We start from the raw sequence: 26,972 nt of genomic DNA, 5'->3' as shown, positions 1-26,972 counted from the left end.
GGCACGGCAGAGCAGAACTAGGGCTTCAGACACGGACATTCCTGCCTTGGACTCCTCTTTCCTAACAATTCTCAAACACTGATATTGAAACTCTACTGTATTGCTTGATATATGAAGTAACAGTAGACAAAAGATCTCTGTATTCCTTCTCTCTCTCTAGCAAATTTACAAAAGAAAAATCCATAACAGCAGAACCGTGCCTTAATTAGCTAAATGTCAAGACACTCCCAAATTTTCAAACATTATTTTACCCTGTGATGTACCCAGTGACTCTTTGGAGGGGATGTGCGCAGTGTGTATGGACTTTGTTCACACTTGAAAAGTAATAGTGGTTTGGTGTCAGGAAGAACTCACAAAATGGGTTCACTTTATTTTTTCAGGGTTTTTTTTCCTGTTCTTCTGGATGATTTGCAGCCATTTCTGTTCTTTCAGATATTGAGAACTCGTCTGAGTGGAGATATCTCTCCCACAGTGACATTTATGGCCATGAGTATTCTAAAGAGGTTTCCAAGTCCATTCTATGGGCCCACTTTTTACCTTTGCCCAGAGTCCTTCACCATTTGCCGTTAAGGCTTTGACCTGAGTCAATCAAGATTTGCTAACCATCATACATGTAAGGCATTACAGGAAAACTAATTTGATACATGGATTTTAACAAGCATGAGTAAAGAATCTATATATTGTTGGGGCTCAGAGGTGTGGTTGCCCTATATGCCACAATAGCGCACTGATTGTTAAGAGTTACTTGAACAGTGAGTAGGGGGAAATGATATAAAAACACACTCTGACTTCTTTCTTGCCCCAACAGCAGGATATAAATCTCCCATGTAGCAGTATCTTCCATACACCAGGAGGACAGAAAGCATCCTGTCACTGAGCTGGTGATTTAAGGCTAAGAAGACTATAAAAATACACTTTCTTGCTTCTTCATTAGTCTCCTACCCTAAGCAAAAACCCCCTTGTTAAATCTTCACAAATTAATAGTGTGTTTGTCTATAAATGATATATAAATAGCCTAGTTTGGTCACCTTGGGGGACCTGTTTTTATGAGACCTGTGTATATGAATTTATGAATTTACTTTTTTTCCTATTAATCTGTCTTGTATTGATTTAATTATTCGGCCAGCCAAAAGAGCTGAAGAGGGATGGTGGGGTGGCGGGAATTCACTCTCCCTCAAAATGTAAATGAATACATTTCAAGGCAAACTACAAAAGGATATCTAATTGAAAGAGAAAGTATGTTAAGCTTCTTTAGTTCACACCACCTGACTTGGATGGCCTGCGCTGTTTTCCTCTCCATCCTGGCTCCAGTGATGGCAACAATAATTATAAAGGTAAGAATAGCAGCCTTCCATCTGTGCCAGTGCTCAGCATATATTATTAAACAGACACCTCATCAACAACTTTATAAGTATTATTAGCCTCATTTTACAGATGAAGAAACTAAGGTTCAGAAGGATTTAGTAACCTACCCACTGTAACAATGTCAGCGGCACAACTGGGGTCCAAAGTAGGATTGTCTCAGCTTTGGGTGAGACAAATACCCAGGTGATATTTTGGGTGATACCAGGTCCTGTATGATTAGATACATGCTCGAGCATCTGTTCTCATGCACTGGAACACATTCTAGCAATAGAGCCCTTTCTCCTTTGGCAGACCTGGCTCTTTGCTTTTCACGTACTTGGAATCCTATAACCTAGGTTTTGGGAGTTGTGGATTTTAGCAAAGCCTGCCTAACTTTTCTAAGCTTTTTTTTTTAATATGTAAGGAGGGGAAAATGAGCATCTATTTCCTAACACTACCATGTGGGACTCACTGATATTATACTGGGTTTTTGCTAGTAGCAATGTTTCTCAAGAGATTACAATATGCCACCCACTGGACTCAGCTCTTAGCTTGAATCATAGTGCTTTTCAACATTAGTTCCACGGGGACAGGATGTATTACTGTCTCCATTTCAAATGAGAAGAAACTGAAACCCAGTGAGGAGCATCCACTTGCCCAAGGCCACCCAGTGGGTGAGCAGTGAGGCTGGGATTCACACCCAGTTCTGTGTGACGCTACCATTTGGTAACAGGTGGCTCGGTGCCTGCCACCTGCTGTATTTTAATAAATGGTAGGAACAATGGTTATTGATAACGATTTCTTTGAGGAAGGATGAGGCTCAGCAGCAGCTCTCCTGGAATTCTGTAAGCACCTCCAGGGCAGGGCCCGCCTCTTAGCAGACGTGCACACACACCACCACACAATGTGGCTCCCTATGGGCTGGAATCTGCTGCGGAGCTGAGCGTCCACACTGACGTGGAACACCAGTGAGACAGCACATTCATCACCACTTACAGAGGGGCAGTGATTTAACCCACAAGAAAACTGAGTTTATGGAAAGGAAATGAGCCTGTGAGACCATTCTGCTGAGTAGTTAATGCTAATAAAAGACTTTCTTTTAAGGGAGTGACTTCTTTTAGAAAGGCAGGGTAGCAGAAAGAGTTAAAAATACAGACTTTACATTTGACTCTTGGCTTAGCTCTGTATTATCTATGCAACTTTGACCAAATCACTTAACCTTCCTGAATCTCAGCAGTTTCATCAGTAAGATGGGAATGACAATAGTACCTACACTGTACAGCATTAAAGAAGACATCGACTATGAAATACTTGGTATAGTACCTGGTCACAGAAAGTGCTGGATCAATGTTAGTGATTACTATTTCAGACCCAGCTCACTTTTTCCCCTCATCTCTCCCTTCTCCCTCCAAAATAAAAATGAGGCCATGATAACAACAGCTAACATGACTACTGTGCAACAGGCACTGTTTTTAAGTGTTTTATATATGTTAATTTAATTTTCTCAAGAATTTGGGAAATGAGGCATGAAGAGGTGACCTGCCCAAGGTCACAGAATTGAGATTCAAACCCAGCACTCTTCCTTCTCATTCTGAGCTCCTGTGGATAGCACAAGACTGTATCTGTGCACTGATGAATCTAAACCAAGCCTCTCTTGTTTTCTTCTTAGCAAGAACTTGGAGTTTCTGGGTTGTATCTCATTACTACAGGTAAGGGACTATATGACACTCCACCCTATATTCTCCCTGATCATTCAATACCAAATATAGTGATTTCTCACACTGGGCAATTGGCGAAGCCTCCTCCTGGGAGACTGAAGTACAGAACTGCATTCTTTATACCCAACTTGTGCTCAGTCATGTCCGACTCTTTGTGACCACATAGACTGTAGCCCGCCAGGCTCCTCTGTCCATGGGATTTCCCAAGCAAGAATACGGGAGTGGGTTGCCACTTCCTTCTCCTGGGGATCTTCCTGACCCAGGGATCAAACCCACATCTCTTGCATCTCCTGCATTGGCAGGAGAGTTCTTTGCCACTAGCGCTACTTGGGAAGCCTTGAGGAGACATATATTGAATTAGATTTCACTGGACAGTGACGGGCAATAAATCCAGTTCTCAGATCACATCATCACCAGATGTAATTGCCAAGTCAGCTCTGGCAAGGTACTCGAGGAGCTGAGCTAGAAAGGAAATGGACCTACTGTCCATTTAGTCCTTAGTTCTTAAAGAGCTATCAAAAAAGCTTGATAGCTTTTGATACATTGGCTGTTTCACACCCAGCCAGTGTAGGACTCTTCGTGAAATCAGAACTTTCATGAATTTCTCACATCTGGATGGAGTATCATGGTCTAATTGCCAAATGCCAGTCACCACATCATAATCCGATTCTGGAACTCCTATCAACTCTAGACGTTTTAAACAACTTCATGTTATTGCCTGAAAAGTCTACATTAAGTTCTGCTACTATGGCTCTTCTCCGGATCAGCTAGATGAAGAAAAAAACAAATCAAAACAAAACTATAGCACTCTTGAGGGAGCAGGAGTCTTGGACACCACTTCTCAGGATGTGGGGAAGCTGGAAAGCTTGGTGGCCTGCATGAGAGGCGGCTAACTGAGGATGGAGCCCGATGCAGCTCAGAGCACCTTCTCCAAAGCTTATCCTCTAGCATCTGTTCATTTCTACTGTCCTGTTGATTGTTGCTTTAGCAGCCAGCTTCCTTTCACCCTCCAGCTCCCAAGCAAACACAAACTGGCTGTCAACACAAGTTGTGGCTTCTGGACCAGGCTTTCTGGTCTGAGCACTGCAAACTGTGATTAGAAATGCGCCTCCTCCCAACTCAGACATCTTCAGGGAGCCTAGCAAAACTGAATTTCTGGGTCAGTGTTGGCCTTTACCATTTATGATTTAATTAACTCTGAATGAAGCTAAGCCTTTTCCTCAGAAAGGAAAATCCATAGAAATGGCATCAAGTTCTCACTCAGTATTATATAACTGTCTTCTGGACTATGACCTTGAGCTGAAGTTTCAAGAAAGGTAGACAATAAAGAAGCTGATTCTCAGGAGGCCTCACTCCCTTTCCCACGTGGTGGCTTTGCAGTTTTCAAAACCTAAAGTGGCTCCTGAAGAATTGATCACTCTGTGGTCCAGGCATAGGCATGTTTCCAGCCAGCTTTTTCAAGGCTCTACAAAATTGAGGGCCATGTCTGTATTATCTCCCAGTTTACAATGTAGGTGCTCTTATTTGTTGTCTTATTTGTTGACCAAGACATCCACGGTTTCGAGTTTACTTTGGTCTGTAAAGAGGCTCCAGGTTTCAAGATGGAAATCCAATTGTACCCTCCCTCACTGGCTTAAAATCTTCTAATGGCTGGATCCTTCTCATCCTTCAGGTGTTATATCACACACTACCCACTCTGAGTGGGCTGCCTTGCTCGCTTGAGTACCCTACAGACCTGTTACTTTTTACTGGAGCAGCTTGTTCATTTCTTACCGAACTGAATTACATTCTGTTTTTATAATGTGAATTCGTTTATTCACTTGTTTACTGCTTGTGCCTTTTACTGACTGTGTACTCCATGAGGGCAGGGCTTGATGTGCTAATCTCAGCTGTGGCCCCAGCACTCGCTGGCCACAAGTAGAGCATCCCCCATACATGTGCTGAGGGAATATAAGTGCTACCCTTTGCGTCATTCCCTTATACCTAAATTTCAAAGGGGTCGTTCAGGAAATGCACCGTTTCCATTTAAACCATTCCAAGTACACAGGAAAAGATTTTTAGCTAAATTGAAGAAGGAAGTACCATTAAGAAGATGATGCATTAGACAACAAACTGGAGGGCATGACTTCCTTTCTGACTTTGTAACTGACTTAATGTGGGGCAATTTAATGGAACTGTGTTTCTAAGGATAATTTGGGCATAATAAGCCCGGCCCACTCTGAATTATACCATTAGGACAAATAATATATTTCACAGAAGAAAAATGTTATAGCAAGTCTCTGTAGTTTGTTCTTGTTCTTTTTTTTTTTTTTAATAAAAAATATGTTCTTATCAGATAAGACGCCATTAGAAAATGCTATGGCTATAGCATAGTATACCATTGGGATATTTTAGTTTCTTATTCTCTTGGAAAATGTCAGGAAAAGGTTTGATCATATTTTCAAATTCCTGACAGTAATAAAATTCAGGTATCGTGAAGCCCATGGTTTGTCAGGGAATAACAGAGTTGCCAAATAATAAAATACCAAGTGGCATTCTTGGCTTCAGTTCAAAAGAATATAATTTCAGAGAAGCTAGCACAAGGTTGGGTTGCTGACTCCAACTGCCTTTCTCTTCAGCAGAATTCTTTAAATTTCTCTTGTATTTAGTCCTCAGCACACACTGTGGCTGGACGGCAGCATGTGCCATGTGAACCCACTGAGAGGGGCAGGCATCTGGGGCTGCATCCTGCACACAGGGAATACAGATCAGGTTTCCTTACACCATTTCTCCAAATTAATTTGCATGTCATCTTTCCAATCTTCACCATTTCCACATACCAACACAAGATAGCTACATGATTTTCTAAAAAATCATACTTAGGTATCACATGTGTTATTATTTGCTTAATATATTTTATGTAAATTAATTCACTATCTAAATGTTAATATAGTTCTTTAAAAAGAAAAACCTATGTCACCAACCATGAGTGGAAGGTAATAGAAAGTACAATCTTTATTACCTCGTATATTTTTCGTTCATTAGTTTGTTCTTTGTGTCCTTTACCAGAATGAATGGCCCATGAGGCCAAGGCCTGACTTCTGTTATTTATGTCCACAGTCCCAGCACTAGTTGGACGTAAGCAGAGCATCCCAAGTACGCTTGTTAAGACAATGTAAATGTCTGCCTTCTACATCATTCCCTTATACACAAACTTCAAAGGAGACATCCAGGAAAGATAATCCATTCTTCTTTAAATCATTCCAAGACCCAGTCACAGAAAACATTTTTAGTTAAATGAGAGCTAAATCATGCTATTAGATTCTAATGGAAGGCTCTTGTCTGCCAAACGCTCTGAGTATGAGGCTGGTAGGGCTACTAAAGATTTCAGTTCAGTTCAGTTCTGTTGCTCAGTCTGACTCTTGCAACCCCACGAACCGTAGCGAGCCAGGCCTCCCTGTCCATCGCCAACTCCTGGAGTTTACCCAAACTCATGTCCACTGAGTCAGTGATGCCATCCAACCATCTCATCCTCTGTCAGTCCCTTCTCCTCCCACCCTCAATCTTTCCCAGCATCAGGGTCTTTTCAAATGAGTCAGCTCTTTGCATCAGGTGGCCAAAGTATTGGGGCTTCAACATCAGTCCTTCCAATGAACACTCAGGACTGATCTCCTTTAGGATGGACTGGTTGGATCTCCTTGCAGTCCAAAGGACTCCCAAGGGTCTTCTCTAACACCACAGTTCAAAAGCTGAGCACCGAATAATCAATTATTCGGCGCTCAGCTTTCTTTATAGTCCAACTCTCACATCCATACATGACTACTGGAAAAACCATAGACTTGACTAGATGGACCTTTATTGGCAAAGTAATGTCTCTGCTATTTAATATGCTGTCTAGGTTGGTCATAACTTTCCTTCCAAGGGGTAAGTATCTTTTAATTTCATGGCTACAATCACCATCTGCAGTGATTTTGGAGCCCCAAAAAATAAAAGTCCGTCACTGTTTTCCCATCTATTTGCCATGAAATGATGGGACGGGATGCCATGATCTTAGTTTTCTGAATGCTGAGCTTTAAGCCAACTTTTTCACTCTCCTCTTTCACTTTCATCAAGAAGCTCTTTAGTTCTTCTTCGCTTTCTGCCATCAGGGTGGTGTCATCTGCATATCTGAGGTTATTGATATTTCTCCTGGCAATCTTGATTCCAGCTTGTGCTTCTTCCAGCCCAGCTTTTCTCATGATGTACTCTGCATAGAAGTTAAATAAGCAGGGTGACAATATACAGCCTTGACATACTCCTTTCCTGATTTGTAACCAGTCTGTTGTTCCATGTCCAGTTATTTATTTATTTTTTTTTAATTTTATTTTATTTTTAAACTTTACATAATTGTATTAGTTTTGCCAAATATCAAAATGAATCTGCCACAGGTGCATATAGGTTTCTCAAGAGGCAGGTCAGGTGGTCTGGTATTCCCATCTCTTTCAGAATTTTCCACTGTTTATTGTGATCCACACAGTCAAAGGCTTTGGCATAGTCAATAAAGCAGAAATAGATGTTTTTCTGAAGGTTTCTTGCTTTTTCGATGATCCAACAGATGTTGGCAATTTGATCTCTGCTTCCTCTGCCTTTTCTAAAACCAGCTTGAACATCAGGAAGTTCATGGTTCATGTATTGCTGAAGCCTGGCTTGGAGAATTTTGAGCATTATTTTGGTAGCGTGTGAGATGAGTACAATTGTTCAGTAGTTTGAGCATTCTTTGGCATTGCCTTTCTTTGGGATTGAAATGAAAACTGCCCTTTTCCAGTCCTGTGGCCATTACTGAATTTTCCAAATTTACTGACATATTGAGTGCAGCACTTTCACAGCATCATCTTTTAGGATTTGAAATAGCTCAACTGGAATTCCATCACCTCCACTAGCTTTGTTCATAGTGATGCTTCCTAAGGCCCACTTGACTTCACATTCCATGATGTCTGGCTCTAGGTCAGTGATCACACCATTGTGATTGTCTGGGTCGTAAAGGTCTTTTTTGTACAGGTGTGTGTATTCTTGCCACCCCTTCTTAACATCTTCTGCTTCTGTCAGGTCCATACCATTTCTGTCCTTTATTGAGCCCATCTTTACATGAAATGTTCCCCTGGTATCTCTAATTTTTTTGAAGAGATCTCTAGTCTTTCCCATTCTATTGTTTTCCTCTATTTCTTTGCACTGATCGCTGAGGAAGGCTTTCTTATCTCTCCTTGCTATTCTTTGGAACTCTGCATTCAAATGGGTATATCTTTCCTTTTCTCCTTTGCTGTTGGCTTCTCTTCTTTTCACAGCTATTTGTAAGGCGTCCTCAAATTAAAGATTTACCAGAGCCAATATAAGCATTCTCCTTGACTTGATCAGAAAAACTGAAAAATACATGGAGGGGTAACTTCCTTCTCATATGACTTGATGTTACTCAATTCTAGGTCTTCCTAACACCTAACATGATCTCTGTTATCAGGAGAGTAAGAGTGCCACCCTTCAAGAAACACTGCTTTTGAAGATCTAAATAGACATTTCTATGACTAAATAGACATTTTGGTAAAACATACAGATGGCTAAAAAGCACATGAACAGATGCTTAACACCACTAATTAATAGAGAACAGCAAATCAAAACTAAAATATGGTATCACCTCATACCGGTCAGAATGGCCATCATAAAAAAATCTACAAATAACAAATGCTAGAGAGGGTGTGGAGAAAAGGGAACCCTCCTTCACTATTGGTGGGAATGTAAATTGGTAAGAGCCACTATAGAGAACAGTAGAGAGGTTCCTTAAAAAACTAAAAACAGAACTATCATATAATTCAGCAATCCTGCTCTGGGGGATATAGCTGGAGAAAACACTATTTGAAAAGATATATGCACCCCAATGTTCACAACAGCACTATTTACAACAGCCAAGACATGGAAGCAACCTGTCCATTAACAACTGAATGGACAAAGAAGTGGTATATATACACAATGAGATATAACTCAGCCACAAAAAAGAATGAAATAATGCTATTTACAGCAGCAGGAATGGACCTAGAGATGTTCATACTAGGTGAAGTAAAATCAGAGACAGAAAAATGGATACCGTATGACATCACTTATATGTGGAATCTCAAATATGACATAGATGATCTTACCCACAAAACAGAAACAGACTCACAGACTGAGAAAACAAGCTTGCGATTACCGAAGGGGAAGGCTGGGGAAGGGAAGTCAGGAGTTTTGTTTTAGTACAGACAAAGTATTATACATAAAATAGATGACCAACAAGGACCTACTGTATAGTGCAGGGAGCTATACTCAGTACCTTGAAATGAGCTAGAATTGAAGGGAATATTAAAAAGAATATGTAACTGAGTTACTTTGCTGCACACCAGAAACTAACACAACATTGTAAATCCACTGCTGCTGCTGCTGCTGCTGCTGCTAAGTCGCTTCAGTCGTGTCCGACTCTGTGCGACCCCATAGATGGCAGCCCACCAGGCTGCAAATGAAGGCAACGTTTTTAAAGTAAGTATATCTCAGATTTTTTTCAAGAGATATACTTACTTTAAAAAACGTTGCCTTCATTTGCAACATACCGTTTCTGCTTTGGTAGGAAACTGACGAGGGGGCTGAGGCAGGAGTCACTGAAATCCCCCTTTTCAGTGAGCTTCTCAGGAAGGCATGCAAGTAGAGAGGGAAAGACTGTGGTTTCAAGAACTCGGATATATTTGCCCACCTCCTGTGAAAGAGAGCAGAGGGATTTTCTTACCATAAGGCAGTGTTTTTCTTCGCCCAGGGACAGGGGAGCCTGGTGGGCTGCCGTCTATGGGGTCGCACAGAGTCGGACACGACTGAAGCGACTTAGCAGCAGGAATCCTGGTTTTAGAATGTGTCATCAGTTGGGCATCAGTTGGTTGTAGGAATAGTCAGAGACAAGAATCAGAAGATGAATAGGGCAGGAAAAGGGCTAAATTTGTCAGATAATGAAGTGGAGTTATTAGGGCAGATGAAAGATGACCCTCCAAAGGGTACTTTTTGGGGTAATCAAAATCAAGTAGCAGAGATGACAGTTAGAGATTAGTAATGGGAAAAACTGTTAGCAGAACCAAGGAGGAAAGGAGAAGAAATACAAGCTTCAGAGAAAGGAAATGATGAAGAGGATTCTGAGTAAGTCCAGACAAGAGGGAAGAAGAATATGCACCTGCATGAACGTGCACAGGCTCCTTCATCCTGTCGGCTGAAACTGGAGGCAGAGCAGCAGTATTAGCAGTGAGCTATGATAAGAAAAGGGCAGAGAGGAGTGGAGAAACAACTGTGGCTTTAGAAGGCAGCTGAGCAGAGCTTATAAGGAGAATCCATATAGGAAGGAGAAAGGAAGAGACAGGAAGAAACATGAACTTGGGTAGACCTCTTTGAGATACTCTAGAAATGGCAAACAGAAGGCACTCGTGCCTCTTTTATCATATTGATTACGCTTTATTTTCCTCTGAATATAGATCTGGCTTCAGAACCCTTCTCAAAACAGCACTCTAGTTAGCCACTACTGACTGATTTGACCTGATGATAGTTATGAAAGCTGCGTTCTTATGGTATTAAAAAACAAAAAATACAAACAAGCACTCTATGGGGTTCTGCTAATACCTACTCACTGACTGAAGAGTAATAAAGAAAAAACTTCACTTCTAGCTAGAAAAGCAAAATGCTTCAGTGTGAGATGTTTATTAATATGGACATAATAATTCACAGGTATGGAAGTGAGTAAATGTATATGTGAAACATCAGCATTTCAAATAGGTAGACCAAAGCATTCAATATTTGTAATCTGAAACTCTGTTTTAAGCATTCATATGCACACGAAAATCAGCTCATCCTTCACCTTGGCAACTGAAACCTTTAAACCCCATAAACTGATATGAGTTACATTTTGAGTTAAGTAGCTGATATCAAACAACAGCATGTTCAAATAATCAGAGTTTTCTCCTTCCTTCTCTACATATGACACTATATTGGGCTCAACTTCTTAAAATGTTAGCATGAACACCAAGAAAGTTTTTCTTCCCACCACAACACATTTTCCAAAAGCACATATAAATAATGCAACAACCTAACAGCATTGATTATGATCAGGTTATGGAGACAGCTGGGGGAAAACTGGGATTTTTATCAATGGTGATAAAAAAAGAAACAGCATTCATTTTCGGTCTGAAACTAAATTTTTAAAAAGGGAGGAAGGATGGAGTGTGACAAGTTGCTTTGGTTCCAACTTCCTCCTCCACGCATTCGTTAATTTCACCCAGATCTGAGCATCTGAGGCCTTTGCGTATTCATACAAAGAACCACTTGAAGGCACACAATGCCCTCAGATTTTCCCTAGTCAGGGAAACATTCAGTGCTTTCTTTGAACTGTTCTGTTTGAACATCTCAGTACGTTATTCATGTTCTGCCAAACAGCTCATAATGCTTTGGAGGAGGAGAGCTGCTGTTAGGGGTTATCCTTTTTATGACTTTATTCTGAATTAACAACAATAAAAAAGATGTTCATTATCCTAGGCTAGTTTAACTGAGATAGAAAAGGAAAGAGGCAGTGGGGAGGGAGGGAAGAGAACAGTGATCTCTCAAGAATTTTTTGCAGCCTGAGTGTCTATTGACCCAAATACATTCATCATCATAGCTCCTGGGAACCAACACAACAGAATCCTAAGTGGCCTCCTACATTGACTCCAGCCCTTTTTACTGCAGCCATGGTAATCCTCTCAAAACACATGTCTAATCATACATGCCTATCCTTCCTCTCTGTGGTCTAGCAAGGTTCTTCGTGGTGTGGCTCCTTCCTGCCTTGTGGCAGATTATGGCATACCTTGTTCTCTGGACTCCAGCCCCACTGGCCTTCTTTCAATGCTTCCATGCCACAGGGCCTCTGCTGACCACAGGGCCTTTGCACAAGCTGACTCTGCATGGAATGCTGTTTCTACTCCCAACTCCTTTGCTCAGCTTTTATAATACTAGCCTAAATGTCTTATAACTTCTCAAGAAGGCCTGCTCTGAATCTGTCTCTACACACTGGTTCAGGTTCCCCTGATGTCTCCTCACAAAGCACTCCTTTCTCAGCATTTGTATCTATTTGTAGCCATAAATTTGTGAGACTCTTTTCCTATTCCCCCACTCAACTCTAAGCTCTGCTGGGCTATAAGAGAGACTACTTTGCTCTCCACTGTGCAACCGTGCACTGTACACACACACAGGGAGTCCTTAACAAATATGTGTTTACCTAACAAATTAATGGATTGTGCCTCATGTAACGTACTGCTTAGCTGATATATTCATAACTGTGGCACACAGAGAAAGATTTTGGAAAAAATGCTTATACTGTAAACCAAATATTATTTAGTAAATATAATAAAAAAAATTCTATCAAGCTCCCCTGCATATCCTGTTGAAACCAGCAGGTGATGACTAAACTCTGTCAGGTAAATGGATAAAATCTCCAGAAAGGAGATGGTATCTCACATTTCCTTCTGGTCTCTGCTGTGAAGGACTGGAACCTTTATTAAGGCTGCTAAGTGAAAATGTAGTCAAGTCATTCTGTCTGGAGAAAAAACAAGGTGGATGTCACTGTAATCTTCTGGGGGAACCAATCTTCAACTTGGGAGTTGGCCCAAATGATGCCAGTGAGAAGAACCACCTGGAAGGTGAACCGTGGAGAAACACAACTTACGTTGGTTTTGAAGCCTCGGCCTGGTCGGTCTGTAGTTTCTCTCCTCCTTCCACCTCCATCGTGCAATAGACAATGCGATTTGGGGCTAAGGATTTGAGGCCTTGGACTTCCATGATCACCACCTGCAAACAGAGTCGCACACAGCAGAGTTTTCTGTCAAAGTCTATGGACAGCATCAGCCAGAGGAAAACAGATACGTTAAGACCTGTCTCATGCATATACACAAAACCCCAACAGGTATCTGAGAACTTCAATCAGGTTTCTACCAGCCATGCTGGGACATATCCAGCACAAAGATGCAGTTCTTCATAGTGTAGCTTATTGCCCCCCAGATGGAAAGACAAGGTTCACTAACTCAGATGAACACAGGAGCCAGATTAAGTGGAATGGGCTACTCTTTTCTGTGTTAAAAACACATAAGATCTTGATTTTTCATTGCCACAAGAAATAGACTTTCCTATTTTTAAAAAATATAGTCTAGCTTTTAACTCAGAGCCTGATGGAGACATAGGCCAAGAAATTCACTTTCCTCTTTACAAAAAGTAAGTGATAACACAAGTGCTAAGATAAAGGGCAAGTACCATTTGGCATGAGAGTTAGAGATGCAAAAGGGAGTGATGGGGACTTTGGCAAACTGGAGAGCTCCATTTAAAGGGGGCAACTGCTACTTTGCTACAGCCCCTGTTGCCTTGCTTTACTTCAGTCTAGAGGCAAATGGATTGCCAAATACTCCAGCTTCTGCTACCAGAAAATGGAAACCTGAATCACAGTCAAAGTTAGAAATCTGAACTTGAAATTGTGGCAATAACTTTAAGACAGAGAAATAAAATAAACAAATTCTGTGCAGGCTAAAATTGTAGAGTGAAAAAAAAAAAAGCCTACAATTGTATACTCTCTGTCTAGACTGAGAAAAAGGCTGGGTTTGGATTGACCAAGTTATATTATTTACAACTCCTGGCATTTCCCACCACTACCCTCCAACTCCATTCAGTCACCTGCTATTTTCATATTTAGTGGTACACACTGCCACTCATCAGAGGGAAGGGAGCAGAGAAGAGAGGAGAAGACACTGATTTAAAAATCAGGAACAAATGACTTGCCTCAGAGATCCATAAAGACCAAGGGATATTAACAAATCACTGACTTGTACTCCAAAAAAGCTAATGGTATTATACAAGGAGAAGGATTATGGATGTGCAAAAAATGTACACTTCTTTAACAGGCTCGATTCAAAGAAGCCTAAGACAATAGGGCCTGCATTGCCTCAGGATTCACAAGTCAATTTTCTGCATAATAGCCCAGGGATTCTCATATTCAGTGTGAATCAGAATTGCCTAGAAGGATAAGCCAGACACTGCTGGGCTTCACCCACTTAGCTGCTGACAGGCAGGTCATGGGTAGAGCCCAAGACTTCTCATTTGTAACTAGTTCCCTGGTGATGCAGATACTGATGCTGCAGATCCAGAAGCCAGTATACCACTCATCAGATACTGGGCAAATCTTGACCATCAAGTCACTCTACTTTTAAATCTCCTGAGCCTCAGTTTCCTCATCTGTAGAGTGGGGATAATGGTACAGGTTCTCTCTCTCTCTATGGCTACTGTGTGAGGATCTAATGAGACGATGCATGTAACTGAACATCTTTTCACTAGGTGGAAAGAACCATCAAATGAAAAAAATGAGAGGCTCTAGGGAAAGAACACAATTTTTGGAGTTTTAAAGATCTGAGTTCAAATCCTGAACCTGCATCTTCACTAGCTGTGTAATGATTTACAAGGTTCTTAACTACGGCGATGGCACCCCCACTCCAGTACTCTTGCCTGGAAAATCCCATGGATGGAGGAGCCTGGTCGGCTGCAGTCCATGGGGTCGCTAAGAGTCGGACACGACGGAGTGACTTCACTTTCATTTTTCACTTTCATGCATTGGAGAAGGAAATGGCAACCCACTCCAGTGTTCTTGCCTGGAGAATCCCAGGGATGGGGGAGCCTGGTGGGCTGCCGTCTATGGGGTCGCACAGAGTCAGACACGACTGAAGTGACTTAGCAGCTAACTACTCCAAGGCTTTTTCCATATCTGCAAATGCCCTGAAGGGTTGTTGTGAGGATTCACTGAGTGAATGATGGTGAAGGATTCTACAGATACCTACTGGTTTTCATCAGAACACTTCTCCCTAACCATCACCTGCCCAGGGACACTCCCCTTGTATTCCTGGACATCAGTTCTCCTGCTTCAGGGAACTGTTCTCTACTGTCCCTTCCAGCCATGCAATTCTATAATTACATAAAATATATCCGGTACGAGCCTGCGAATTCAAACCTAGTCTGCCCTGATGAGATGACAGTCCTCTCTCTCTCTCTGCCTCTTTTTAGCTCCCCTCCCTGTGTCCACCAAAACACATTCACAAACAGATACACAAGGCCTTCTGTTGCTGACTTAGAATGATGAGCAATCTAGTGCTCTAATTACAAAGTATTTGGGAAACCTAGGGCATTTCATTTTGAACTTGCACTTACAAGTTACAACCTGTTTGAATCATGTACACATGGGGGTACGGCTGGGGACTCATCCACATCGGTATTTTTGACAATCAGCTGTTTAATATTGAGCACTGATAAAGAATTAAAAAATTACAGACTTAAAAGCTTCATGCAAATCAATAAACCACTTTCCCCTCACCTTTTAGTAGGAAGACAAGAGGCAGTAGGGAATAAATTGCCACCTTTAATTGGCAGTAATCAAATTCAAAGACACCTAAGAAAAAGCATTCAGTATCTCAGGTGGCAGTATTAAAAAAAGGAAGGAAGTTTGTGTGAAATTACACTGGTAATATTTTCATGCACAAAGTGCTCTATATTTAACTGAATACTGCCTCTTCCACTTGCAAAATACATGTTGAAAATACTGCAATGTGACTATCCCAATCTGAACTGAGCACAGTAAAACAAATTACCGGCAGTTCATTCACAGTAAGCCTTAATGATGTTCTAAAATGTTAATTTAATCTTTACAAATTTTAATTAAATCTATAGAAATTTGATCTATTCTCTGAGTTTCCTATCTTGGATTATCATAAAATCCTTACAGAGTTTGAGCTTTCATATTTTATGAATGGGTCTCCAACTTTGGAGTATGTAAGGAGTACCTGGATAGCTCCTTAAAACGCACGTTCCAGGGCTATGCTCCGTGTGGAGATTTTATTCGTGACAATTTTATTGAGGCATGTTTTACATATCATATAATTCACCGTTTCAAGTGCACAATATGGTAATTTCAATAAGTTTATTAGATTGTACAACCATCATAACAAATCACTGCTTGGAACATTTTTCTCTCCCCCAATAAGTTTCCTTATGATCATCGCTGCTTCCTGTCCTAGACAACACTAACCTACTTTCAGTTTCTGGATATATGCCTTTTTGGACATTTCATATCAATGGCATCAAATAATATGTGGCCTCTTGCATCTGGCTTCTTTCACTAAGCATAATGTTTTGAAAGTTCGTCTATATTTTAAAAAATGTATCAGTAGCTTATTAATTTTTAATTGGTGAAGAGCATTCTATGGACGTACCACATTTTTGTCTATTCATTCATCTGTTGATAGGCATTTAGACTGTTTCCATTTTTTGCTATACTGAATGATGCTGCTATAAACATTTGTGAGCAAGTCTTTGTGGACACATGTATTTTCATCTCTCTAGGGCAGATATCTAAGAGTGGAATTGCTGGATCACCTGGTAATTTTATGCTTACCATTTTGAGAAACCACAAAGCTATTTTCAAAAGTGGCCACACCATTTTATATTCTCCTCCTCTAGAGATTTGGGTCAACAGTTTTGGGGGTGCTGGAATGTGCACACTGAACCAGTTTTTAATAATTCTGATGCAGTTAGATCAGATCCACTCCTTACATTGCATGTATGATAAACAAACATGTGAGTCAAAGTGACAGACAACTACTGACATGTTGAGACTTCTGCCATAATTCTGGCCCAAAGGGGTTCTTTCTTGGGGTAATGAGACAAACTAAACAAGTCTCCACTGCAACAAGGGGCTTTCTATGGGGAAGCCAATGGGAGGGAGAATCGGAAAGAAAACCGTCAACCTGCCATGAAATGAAGCTAGATTGTCTGTTTTTTTTGAACATAGGTTACCAAAATGTTAAACTTTCTAAATTGTACAAGATATTTACAAAATCCTTCAGAACTGCTTTAAGATGGGCAAAGTGATTCAACATTAAATTTAATAGGTGGTTCTTAAGATTGCATTTCCTAAGGAAAAGGATGGTTTCCTGGAGATGGGAAATTACTTGCTGATTAGCTGACCCATGCCTAGCAAGCTGTTATTTTAATAACTGCTCCTGGGGAGCAAAAAGGAGAACAAGCTGATTGTGATGCATCTAATCACCCTGGTCTGGCCTGCTCTGACAGGAAGCTCTCAAGGATTTAGGGCTTTTTACCTCCAAGGAGAAAGACAGCACGACGTCTGATTTGGACAGCTGGTTCTCACTCTCCTCACCCATGTCAATGATGGAAGCATTGTGGCTGCGTTTGAGTTTCTGAAGCTTGAACTCGCCGCCTTTGGACACTGGCATGCTCTCCAAATTAGCCATGAGCAGGTTGACGGATGACTTCAGCTCCTCAATGTACATGTTTTCCATTTCTTTGGATACGAACTTGGGAAATTTGCGTTCCTTATAAAGAAAAAGAAAGGAATGAGCCATGGAGTAAATAAAGACTTGATTTACATAAAAGATTTTCATCTTTCAGCCCTGAGTTCTGATGACATCTACCACTAGTGAAATTTTCCCAGATACTGTGGCACATGCTAGAAAAATGTTCAGTCGAGTTGAGTAGACAGCTGCCTGCCTTCTAGTTATTTATCATCTCTAACAGGTAAGAAACACATAATATATAGTAAGAAAGACAGAAATGTTTATTATAGTTCTATCTCCCCCCCCCCAAGTTATCATCAGAATATTTGATTTATGGAATGAAAAATAGGGTGATGTTTTTTCAAATCTGGTTTCAAATCAATTTTTCTTTTTTTAGGAAAATGCAGTCAGTTGTTTTTAAGTTGAGGAGACAGAAAGACACCTTATTTCTGGATATCTATAGAGATTTTTTCACATGAATAATTCAAAAGGAGCTCATCTGAGATGTTTCAAATGTAGCCTGTGGCTATTTCTAAGAGGAATACTTAACTGTTTTCAAGAAAAATTAATGAAGTGATGAAAAACATGATTAAAATTCCTTAGAAAAGAAGATAAAACAACTCAGTATCAGAACTGAACTCTCTGTTTTTGTTTTTTGCTTTTTTTTTTGACCACCCCATGCAGCATGTGGGATCACTGAACCTACACTGCCTGCAGAAGTGTGGAGTCTAAACCACTGGACCACTGGGCAATTCCCCTAGTTTCCCTTTTCTTAAGAGTTCAGTTGTAATGGCAACTTGCTTTAGCCAGGCTATGTGTTTCTTCACAGCTCTAAGTTGTCTGGATGACTCGAATGAGTAGACTCTGCATCAATCACTTTCTCAAAGAATCAGCCCTCTGCAGTCCAGCTCCATAACTGAGCAGGTGAGGTGCAAGTCAAATCAGTTTGATGTCTTTTTTTTTTTTTTTGCAAGTGACAGAAAAATCTAATTTGAACTGACTTAAACAATAAAAGGAATGTATTGGTTTGAAAATGTCCTAGGGTAGCGGCAGCTTCCAACAAGGCTGGAATGAGGAGTCAGACAATATCATTATAACTGAGTTTTTCCTTCAAAACTGGGTTTGGGTTTCTCTGAGTTGGCTTCATGCTCAGTCTGGCTCCTCTTTATGTCATAAAAAGGTTGCTAAAGCCTGTACTTCACAATACCTAAGGAAGAGTGAACATCTTCTCTCGTGATGCTCATAGAAGATGGATCATCTTTATCTCAGAATTCTCAGAACTCTGATTGATGTGCATACCCTGAACCAGTTTCCATGGCCAGCGGTGGGTCATGTTGAATTGCTTAGACCTGAGTTATGTCTTCCGTCTCTGTGGCTCAGGGTAGAATTCCACCTGGATCACAGGGAACACGGATTGGAAACATCAAGGTAGATGCTATGATGAAAGTAGATGAGAACTGAAGTCTTCCTCAAAGATTTAGAGGTGGCTTTCTAGAGAAGGTGACCCTTGGGCTGAGTGTGTGATGGATGAGGATGAGTTTGACATTGGGCTGATGTGGCTGAGACATGGCCACTTGTATTTGCTGGTTTTCCATGAAAAATATAATAGGCAACCATAAATCTAAGAAGGTCTATATAAGCTGAACACAGTTGCAAATATTTCTCCATCTCTTTTTGAACATGGCACTTCTTACAAGTGAAGAGAAGGATGAGGTAAGTTAATTTATGTTAAGGCTGCCAAGCAGCAAAGGTTACATAATAATAGCCTGAAGGCCGTTACACTCATATATTTCCTTTCTCCTTACATTTGGGCCCAAACCTCATATCTGTATGGGATATTGGGGGAGCTGGGTAAGTGGTATCTTTAATTTGTACTAGAAGCAGCTGGCCCTGCAGTTGCCATAGAGATGGGGAGAAAAACCATCCTGACTAGGAAGTGGGTTCTTTCCTGCCAATCAGCCTTACTATCAAGTGTGATCCTTCATCACACACATCTTTGGGACTCACTGAAGGCCTTTTCATTTGAAAGGCTTTGAAACTCTGCCACAGTCTTGAAACTCTGGAAGACGACTCAGTGGTTATAGACACTACCACTCTGGCCCAGAGGTGGGTTCGACCAAACTTTATACAGCAGAATACTGGAAAAATCCAGAGTGATCACTCCTCCCAGAACTTGGACAGTTCCTAACAACAGCATAAAAACAGGCTCATAAAACTGAGGTCTGCAAGGGAAAACAAGGCCATTTTTCTGCTCTGAGTACTTAAGCCTTGAGACGCAATAGCATTCTGTCAATCTCGGCTGAGGTTCTAAAGTGGTGTCTTCAGCAGCACACCCATTATAAACATATTTCAAAGCTGAAGTTGTGCCAAAATAAGGAAAATGTAGTGGTCCATCTCAATTGCTACATTTCCAAGCATAAAAGTAAATCAGTCTTGACAAAAGGATTGCTTATTCATATTGCTTTATCAAAGACAGAGCACGTGAGTGGAGAAAGTCTCCCACAGAAATTCTCTGCCGGTCATTCGTTTTGGTTTTGGGATAATAACATTCCACAGTGGGGACGCCTCCCAAGGACAATTCCTTCTGGAGTTACTGATGCTCGGCCACACTGAGGGATTTAGGGAACATCTTGAAAAACAGCATTTGAAAGTGCTAACAGCTCTGCCAGTCATTTGCTTTGCTTTTATGCCTCTTCATTTTCACTCATACAGAATGAAGCAGCTACATGTAAAAGCTGGCAAGGGTCCTTGGATAAAGAATCCTTAGACCCCAAGGCACAACTGACATTATAGATGGTCAGAAGGAAGGCTGTGGTACAAGGACACTCTCCAGATGTGGAGCTTGCCTACAGATGTGCCAAGTCAGTACAACGTCTCAGACCCTTCCTGGGCTCCTAGCACCCGTTAGACAGTACGGCTATCACTAGGAATGAAGGAGTCAGCTGAGAGGTTGGGGGGTTCGCCAGAAAGTGCCCAGGCACCATGTGACACCCGTGGTGTGAGAGGCATGTGCAGGCACAAAGGGGCACTGAGGAGCCTTATCCAGTCCACACCGGTGAAACAGACTCGCCTTGAATCCTGGGCCTGCCATTCACTAGTTATGTGACTTTGAACAGGTTTCTTCACCTGTCTGAATAACAGTGTTTATATCTGAAATGTGAATGACAAAGCTTAAAAAGTTATTGTGAAGAGTAAGAGATAATACACATTAATACTTTTTGACCACTGAGCGTTCATAGACATACATAGATATGTATACACATATACTCAGCCCATATATATGTATATTTACACACACACATATGTATATGCATATATACATATATTCCTACACAGATATACATATCAAATTGTGTCAGGCACCATGCTACTACTAGCACTCGAATAACAATAGCACAGTCATAGTGGGGAACACAGAAAAGACCATGCTGCCACGTGGCACTGACAGGTTACTGGGTACTAAGTTAAGCACTGTATATGCTCTACCTCCTTAATCTTTCCACAACCCAGTGAGGCTGGTGCTGCCATTTATTCCCATTTGCTGGACAAAAATGAGATACAGAAGTTCCATCCATAATCAGCAGAACTGAGTTTGAAACCCAGAGCCCACACAACAGGGCTGGATTACCTGGCCCCAAGTGGCGTCAGGGCCGAGGTGAACCCTTCGGGGCCTCTCAGCAGTGAGCACCCTCCACACACCTTGCTGTACAGCTCACAGTGCTCAGCAGAGCATGGGCCAGAGCCAAGTCCTCCACAGCAGTGGCCACCCCACCATCACCAGCCAATGTGGCCTGTACAATGCTGGGAGATGGGTGAAGTGTAGGGAGTGATGGGGGAAGGGTGAGTGTGTTAAATGAGAGAAAGGAGGTCTTGGTAGTTATTATCAAAATCAGCATCACAGATACTAGAAGCATTTGGAGCACAGCTAGTACAGCTTCCTGGGTTGGTTCTTTTACTCAAAGCTGTGCTTAAGTGGCTTCATTGCACTTCCTAGCTTTTATGAATTACATAGATTTACTTTCCTTTGAATGAACCTCCCTGGGATTTAGATTTTTCTTTGAAGTCAGATTCCCCTGGGTTCTTAGCTACCTGTGAAAGGTCAGAGTCAGGGAGATGCTCCCTACACACATTTTTCAGGAAAAAAACTGAACTAAATTACTATATGCTTGGACACTATGCTACTTTATGACCCAGGATAGATGCCAGGTCCAAGAACATTTATTAAGGTGGAGGTGGTATCATTCTCTGGAAGGAGAGGATCCACTCTGATCTGATTTTTGGCAATGCAGGGAGCAGAACTTTTCCATCACAGAAATATTTGGATGCTGTTTCTCACGTAGGCACATCATCATGTTTGCAATGGGACCACGGAATGAGATAGTCATTTTGCTCTGCAGAGAATAGAGTTTAAATGGCAACTCAACATTTAAATGATAGCTTGAAAAACCAATGGTATTTCACTCCCAGACCTCTGCCTCTAATACTGCAGAAGCTGTATTTGTCTTATATAATTAGCTCAAAAATTTTGGACTTTTACCCCAAAATGTGGCCAAAAGAACTGGCAAATATCACAGCAGCACTAATGCCACAAGCTGCCGGTGTAAGCTCCAGTGTCAACTTCTAATCACGTAATTTAAATAACTTGGACTTAATTCCTGGGTGAAATCTGGAGAACTTTAATGTCAACATGAGAGGATTTCGGAAAATGTTTGAGCAGGGATTAAGAAGTCTTTCCTACCAGACTTTTAGAAATGCATTCAGGTCCCTTCATGGAACTTTTAAGGCATCGTGTCTGATGTTCACAGTGAGGGCTCACACAGCCGTCTGTCTGATGATTTGTTGGATGCTGGTGTGACTGAATTGACAGATTACATGGTAGGACTGCAGGTGGAGGAAAGCCACCTCACACTTGGCTCCTTTCTCTCCGAGGAAGAAAGGACACACATCTGCCTTTTGTTTAATTGCGTGAGGATGAGAATGCTGCTGGCAGAACCACCAAGGTCCCTACCACCTCTTTCCCAGATTCCAAGGTAATCAAAGTAGAAGGGATTCAGAATGCCAGGAGCCCATTCTGCCTGCCATGTGCTACTGCTTCATTTGGGCCTCTGGATGACCCGAAGGGAACGCACAGTAAATTGTTGTGGAAGAGAGAAAGCAGGCTCCAGGAGAGGCAATCGTCAGGGAGGGAGGGGCTGGGACAGTCTTGTCCTGGTGGAACTTCCTGCCTGTCCTCTGACTACTGAAAAGAAAGAACATGAAGCTTGGAGTTAAAGCACTCAGCTTCCTCCTTACTAGCTTGGGTGCGCTCTGGTGCACCACTTACACTTTCTGATGTGCCTGAATTGGGGAGAATTATTGCAATGCCCAGAATTGTCTGTCACAGGTCTGAATAAGACTTTATGTGAAATCACACAGCCAGTGTGATTTAATAAAGGACTGATTAGCAGAGAGAGGTCAGGATGCAGAAAGGTGAAGGCCTGGGTGAAAGGCATGTCAAACCCTTGGATTGGAATGATGGGGAAATGAAGCTTTGTGTTTGGGATGGCATTTTGGGATGGTAGTGTGCATGATGGTTAAGAGAGAAGGTTCTGGTCACTGAATGACCTTGGCCAAGGCCTCTAATGTCTATGCCTCAACCTCTTCTATTATCCTCAGAAGGGGATAATAATAGCACCTTTCTCATAAACATAAAGTTGTTGGAGGGTCATATAGGTTCTCAGATGTAAAATGATTAGGAGAGAGTTGGGCACATAGTAAACACCACATAAGCAACAGTTTTTTGTGTACATCTTCAAGCAGCTCCCAATTTATAATGACCACTCTACCCACAGCCCTGCTTTTAGAGTTAGAATCCTCACCCTCAGTGATGTATCACCAGCATTCATGTGTTTCATTAAGACCCTTACTCCCTTTCATGGTGGATTGATCAATTGCTCCGGGGGCTGGCCCTTGAACTAAGCTGGGTCATTCGGAGGCCTGACTCTTGAGATTGTGAATGTGAAAGGGGTAGTGAAAAAAGGGGAAAGAGGAGAGAGGGAGAGAGATCTGAGAGACAGGTTGATTGGCTGAATCATTTCCTATCTGGCCATAATGAAAACCTGTGGAATAGCCATGTTTCTCATTTGAGAAGCAAAGAAAGATGATTTGCAGAGAAAGAAGGAATAATGAACGGGACATACAGACTCAAGAGAAGAGGGGAAACCCTGACCCCTGGGTGGCCCCTGGCTCCACATCCTTCCTACATCTTGGCTATAACTTGCCCGTGGGCTCTGTGAGACATTCCCTAATTCTTAGAATCGACACCCTCTTGTAAAAAGCTTCCCTGTGTTGGAGCTTCTAATTTGCAATCAAGACACTCATCTTATAATTCAGAGAACAGAGTGAATTATGTATGGCAGATGACATCTATCTCCAGGAATTTCTGGTTATGATATTTACAGGAGCTGAAGTTCAGCCATATGGGTTGAATTGCACACCCTCAATAAAATTCACTGTGATGCTAGAAATAGAAAAATCAGGACATGCTGAAAGAAGACAAGCAAGGGTGCTTTGTTTCAATATCTCTTCATGAACTAGCTTTTCTCTAAGAACTTGATACTTTATTTAACTTATAGTAGACAAGACAGTTCTCATTCTTCCTTAGTATTAGCCAGGTTAGTTTAAGCAGAAGGAAAATTTATTTTCCTTGGCATTCCACTAAACAGGACAAAAAGTAGTTCTATAGCTGCAGGTCAAGACGAAATAGATCTAGGGGGTTTAAACATCTTGAGGATCTCAGGATACTCTGTTTATTTCTGTATATTGGCTTCATTCTTTTCTCTTCTCTTCCCTACATGGAAGAATTGAACATGACTGTAAACATCTTGTTGCCACTACACAACACAGCTCTGTTAGTTCATGGTCCATAGGTCTCAGGGGTTTCATTGGTTAGGTGTACCCATTTCTGGACCAATCACTGGTGGCCAGGATAGGCTGGAAGCTGTGACTGATTTCACTTGCATGAGGAGCTCACTTCCAGGACCAAGTTACTCCTTGGCCTCCAAGGAGACCAAGCGTGTGAATGAATATTGCAAAAGAAGACAGTAAATGTCCAGGACAGCAGAAGATAGTAGTGGGCAGACTCACAGAAATCCTCCTGAATGTTTAAATATACCCTCAATATACTCTGAAATTATTCTCCATTCTTTGTAAATTTTGACCCAGATTCACTTCAGTTGCGTATTTCCCTGTTCAAGAAAGTCTAGTTCTAAGTTGTCAGTGGTACTCTATTTGGTGTCAGAGTATCCGGTGATGTGGGCCAGGGGAGAGAATTTCTTCATTTACTGATCAGAAATGAGCAACTTGGCTCACTATGTTAACAGCTGTTCATCCATGATATTTTAAAAATTAAAATTAGCCTACGTGAGTTTCTAAAATTATCTTGTTAAGCCTCAAAGTAAACAAGACAACTAAAATAAAGGTGCCATGAGCTCATTTTGGAAGTGTGTATAAAATTTTAAGTCGCTTGAATACTTACTAGCTGTGGATATAATAGCTGCCTAAGAGCAGGGCATGGATGAAATGACCTCTATTTTCTGGATAATCTGCCAAGGAGAGACTGACTTTAGAGAAGTACATTTTAAAGCCTTATTGATGTTTACTCCCACATTAAGCAGGATTTTCAAACTGAGAGTCTTTTACACTACCTTTAGCCAAACAACTGTATACTATTTTTAGCCACCAGACTGACTCGAATATAAACTTTGAAGGTGTCCAAAAACTAGATGCAAAATATTTCAACAAAAGTGCTTGAGCATGAAAGGGAATTTTCCTGCTTCTTGGAATCTCCCTTGGGTTTTTCCTCCAGTAGAATTCCTTTCCATGTGTGCAAATCCTGATACACTTCTTCCCATAGAGAGGAAGGTGAACGCCAAGCTCTACTCTGTGTCCATCTTGCCCGTCCTCGATTCCCACAGCCCCACCCTCACGTGCACACAAGGCCTGTGGCTACCACAGGAACCAGCAGGATGCTGTTATTTAAAACGTTGATATTTTGTTCTTCATGGATATTTTTGCATTGGTTATGATTTTTAAAGTATTGCATTAAAATATTATTTTGATGCCCACATCCTCCCACCCGGAATTTTTAAATTCTGAATCTGAGGTGAGTACCTCACCCTGTTCCAGTCCTGATACTTAGTCAGACTTGAGTTAAAGGCCTAGTGCAGTCAGTCTCTTAACTATTATAGAACTGCTTAGCTTAGATTTTTCCCTTCTCTAAAACGAGAATAACTGAAATGTCGTTACACGACTGTTTGGAGGACTGAATGAGATGGTACATGTAAAGCATTTAACATGCTTGACACAAAGGCAATACTAATAAACACCACTAGCGTGACTACTGTGAATAACCACACAAACGAACAGCAGAAGAGCAGGTAACACTTAGGCTCATAGTCATCATTAGGAAGGCAAAACCCCAACTCTAAAGCAATCCTACCTACTGGGAGACTCAATCATGCCAGTGAAGAATCACCACTCCATGAACTGTCATTATAAGGGTTTACATATGGCAAAAAAAAAAGCACAAAAGTGGGGAGGACAAGCTCTTAGAGAAGGGGTCTTAAATTGAGGACTGAAGGCTGAGTAGGATGGCGTGATAAGTAGAAGAGAGGAGAAAGGCCATTCCAGGTTGAAACGCTAGTGAGTACAAAGGCACTGGGGCTGGAAAGGGCCTGGACGTGTTAGAGGGAGACATTCTGTGCAGCTGGAATGGGGAGTCCTGGTGGGAAAGTAATGGGAGGGTGAGGCCAGTAAGGAAGGACACGGTCTGTGGATTAAGAACCTTGAATGTCATTCTAAAGGAGCAAGCTTCTGTTCTGGGGACAGTGGAGTATTCTATTGAAGGATTCTGAGGCTCTGTTTTGAGATGTCCATATACAAGGTTTAGAATGACAATTATGTGCAGGATGGACAGAAAATGGCGAGGGAGTGGATCCCCATTTGGAGGCTACTGTAAGATCCATGCCTGGAGGATGAGGACCTGAACTGAAGCACTGGCAGTGGTGCTGGAACGCAGCAAAAGGGATCTGACCCACGTTTGGGAGGCAGAATCAATGAGCTGAGTGGCGGACTGAGTGTGGAGTGTTGTGGGGAGGAAGGAGAAATCGACAATAACCAGGAGGTGTCATCCACAGTAATTAGACAGAGGCCACATGAAGAGGAGTAAAAGTAGGTATGGACACTCAGTCAGAGGAAGAAGGTAAGGAGTGAGATTTTGAACATATCCAACTTAAAATGAAGGGGATTATCAAAGTGGAAATGCTCAGCAGACAGGTGGAAACATAAGGCAGGGACTCAGAAGGAAGGTGAGGCTGGATCTGAGAATGGATTGGAGTACAGGAAATACATGCATTGTCTCAAGGAATGCATGGAGGAGGAGGGCTGAGGACTCCATCAGGATGACTGTCCTCATCTTTCTTCCTCTCTGATTCTCAGTTTTGTCTTTCCACAGCCCTCAACAGTCAGTGTTCTCCCTGCGTGGGACTCAGCTCTGGTCCCCCAGCAC

At 41.6% G+C, this 26,972-nt stretch overlaps 1 protein-coding gene across 7 annotated transcripts in view; it reads right to left on the bottom strand.

Moving 5' to 3' along the window:
* CADPS (calcium dependent secretion activator) overlaps positions 1 to 26,972 on the bottom strand; it is a 474,061-nt gene that overhangs the window by 238,519 nt on the left and 208,570 nt on the right. For all 7 annotated transcript variants that reach the window (XM_055558508.1, XM_055558510.1, XM_055558511.1 and 4 more), the window contains exons 5-6: positions 17,231 to 17,464; positions 12,769 to 12,890 (exon numbers count right to left, since the gene is read on the bottom strand). In XM_055558508.1, coding sequence (XP_055414483.1) covers positions 12,769 to 12,890; positions 17,231 to 17,464 — 356 coding nt within the window. The remainder of the gene's footprint in view (positions 1 to 12,768; positions 12,891 to 17,230; positions 17,465 to 26,972) is intronic.

Source organism: Bubalus kerabau, chromosome 20 (genome assembly GCF_029407905.1).
Source record: "Bubalus kerabau isolate K-KA32 ecotype Philippines breed swamp buffalo chromosome 20, PCC_UOA_SB_1v2, whole genome shotgun sequence".
NCBI classification, from domain to species: domain Eukaryota; kingdom Metazoa; phylum Chordata; class Mammalia; order Artiodactyla; family Bovidae; genus Bubalus; species Bubalus kerabau.
Note: the sequence above shows the minus strand (reverse complement) of the source record. Positions and strands in the feature narration are given on the sequence as shown.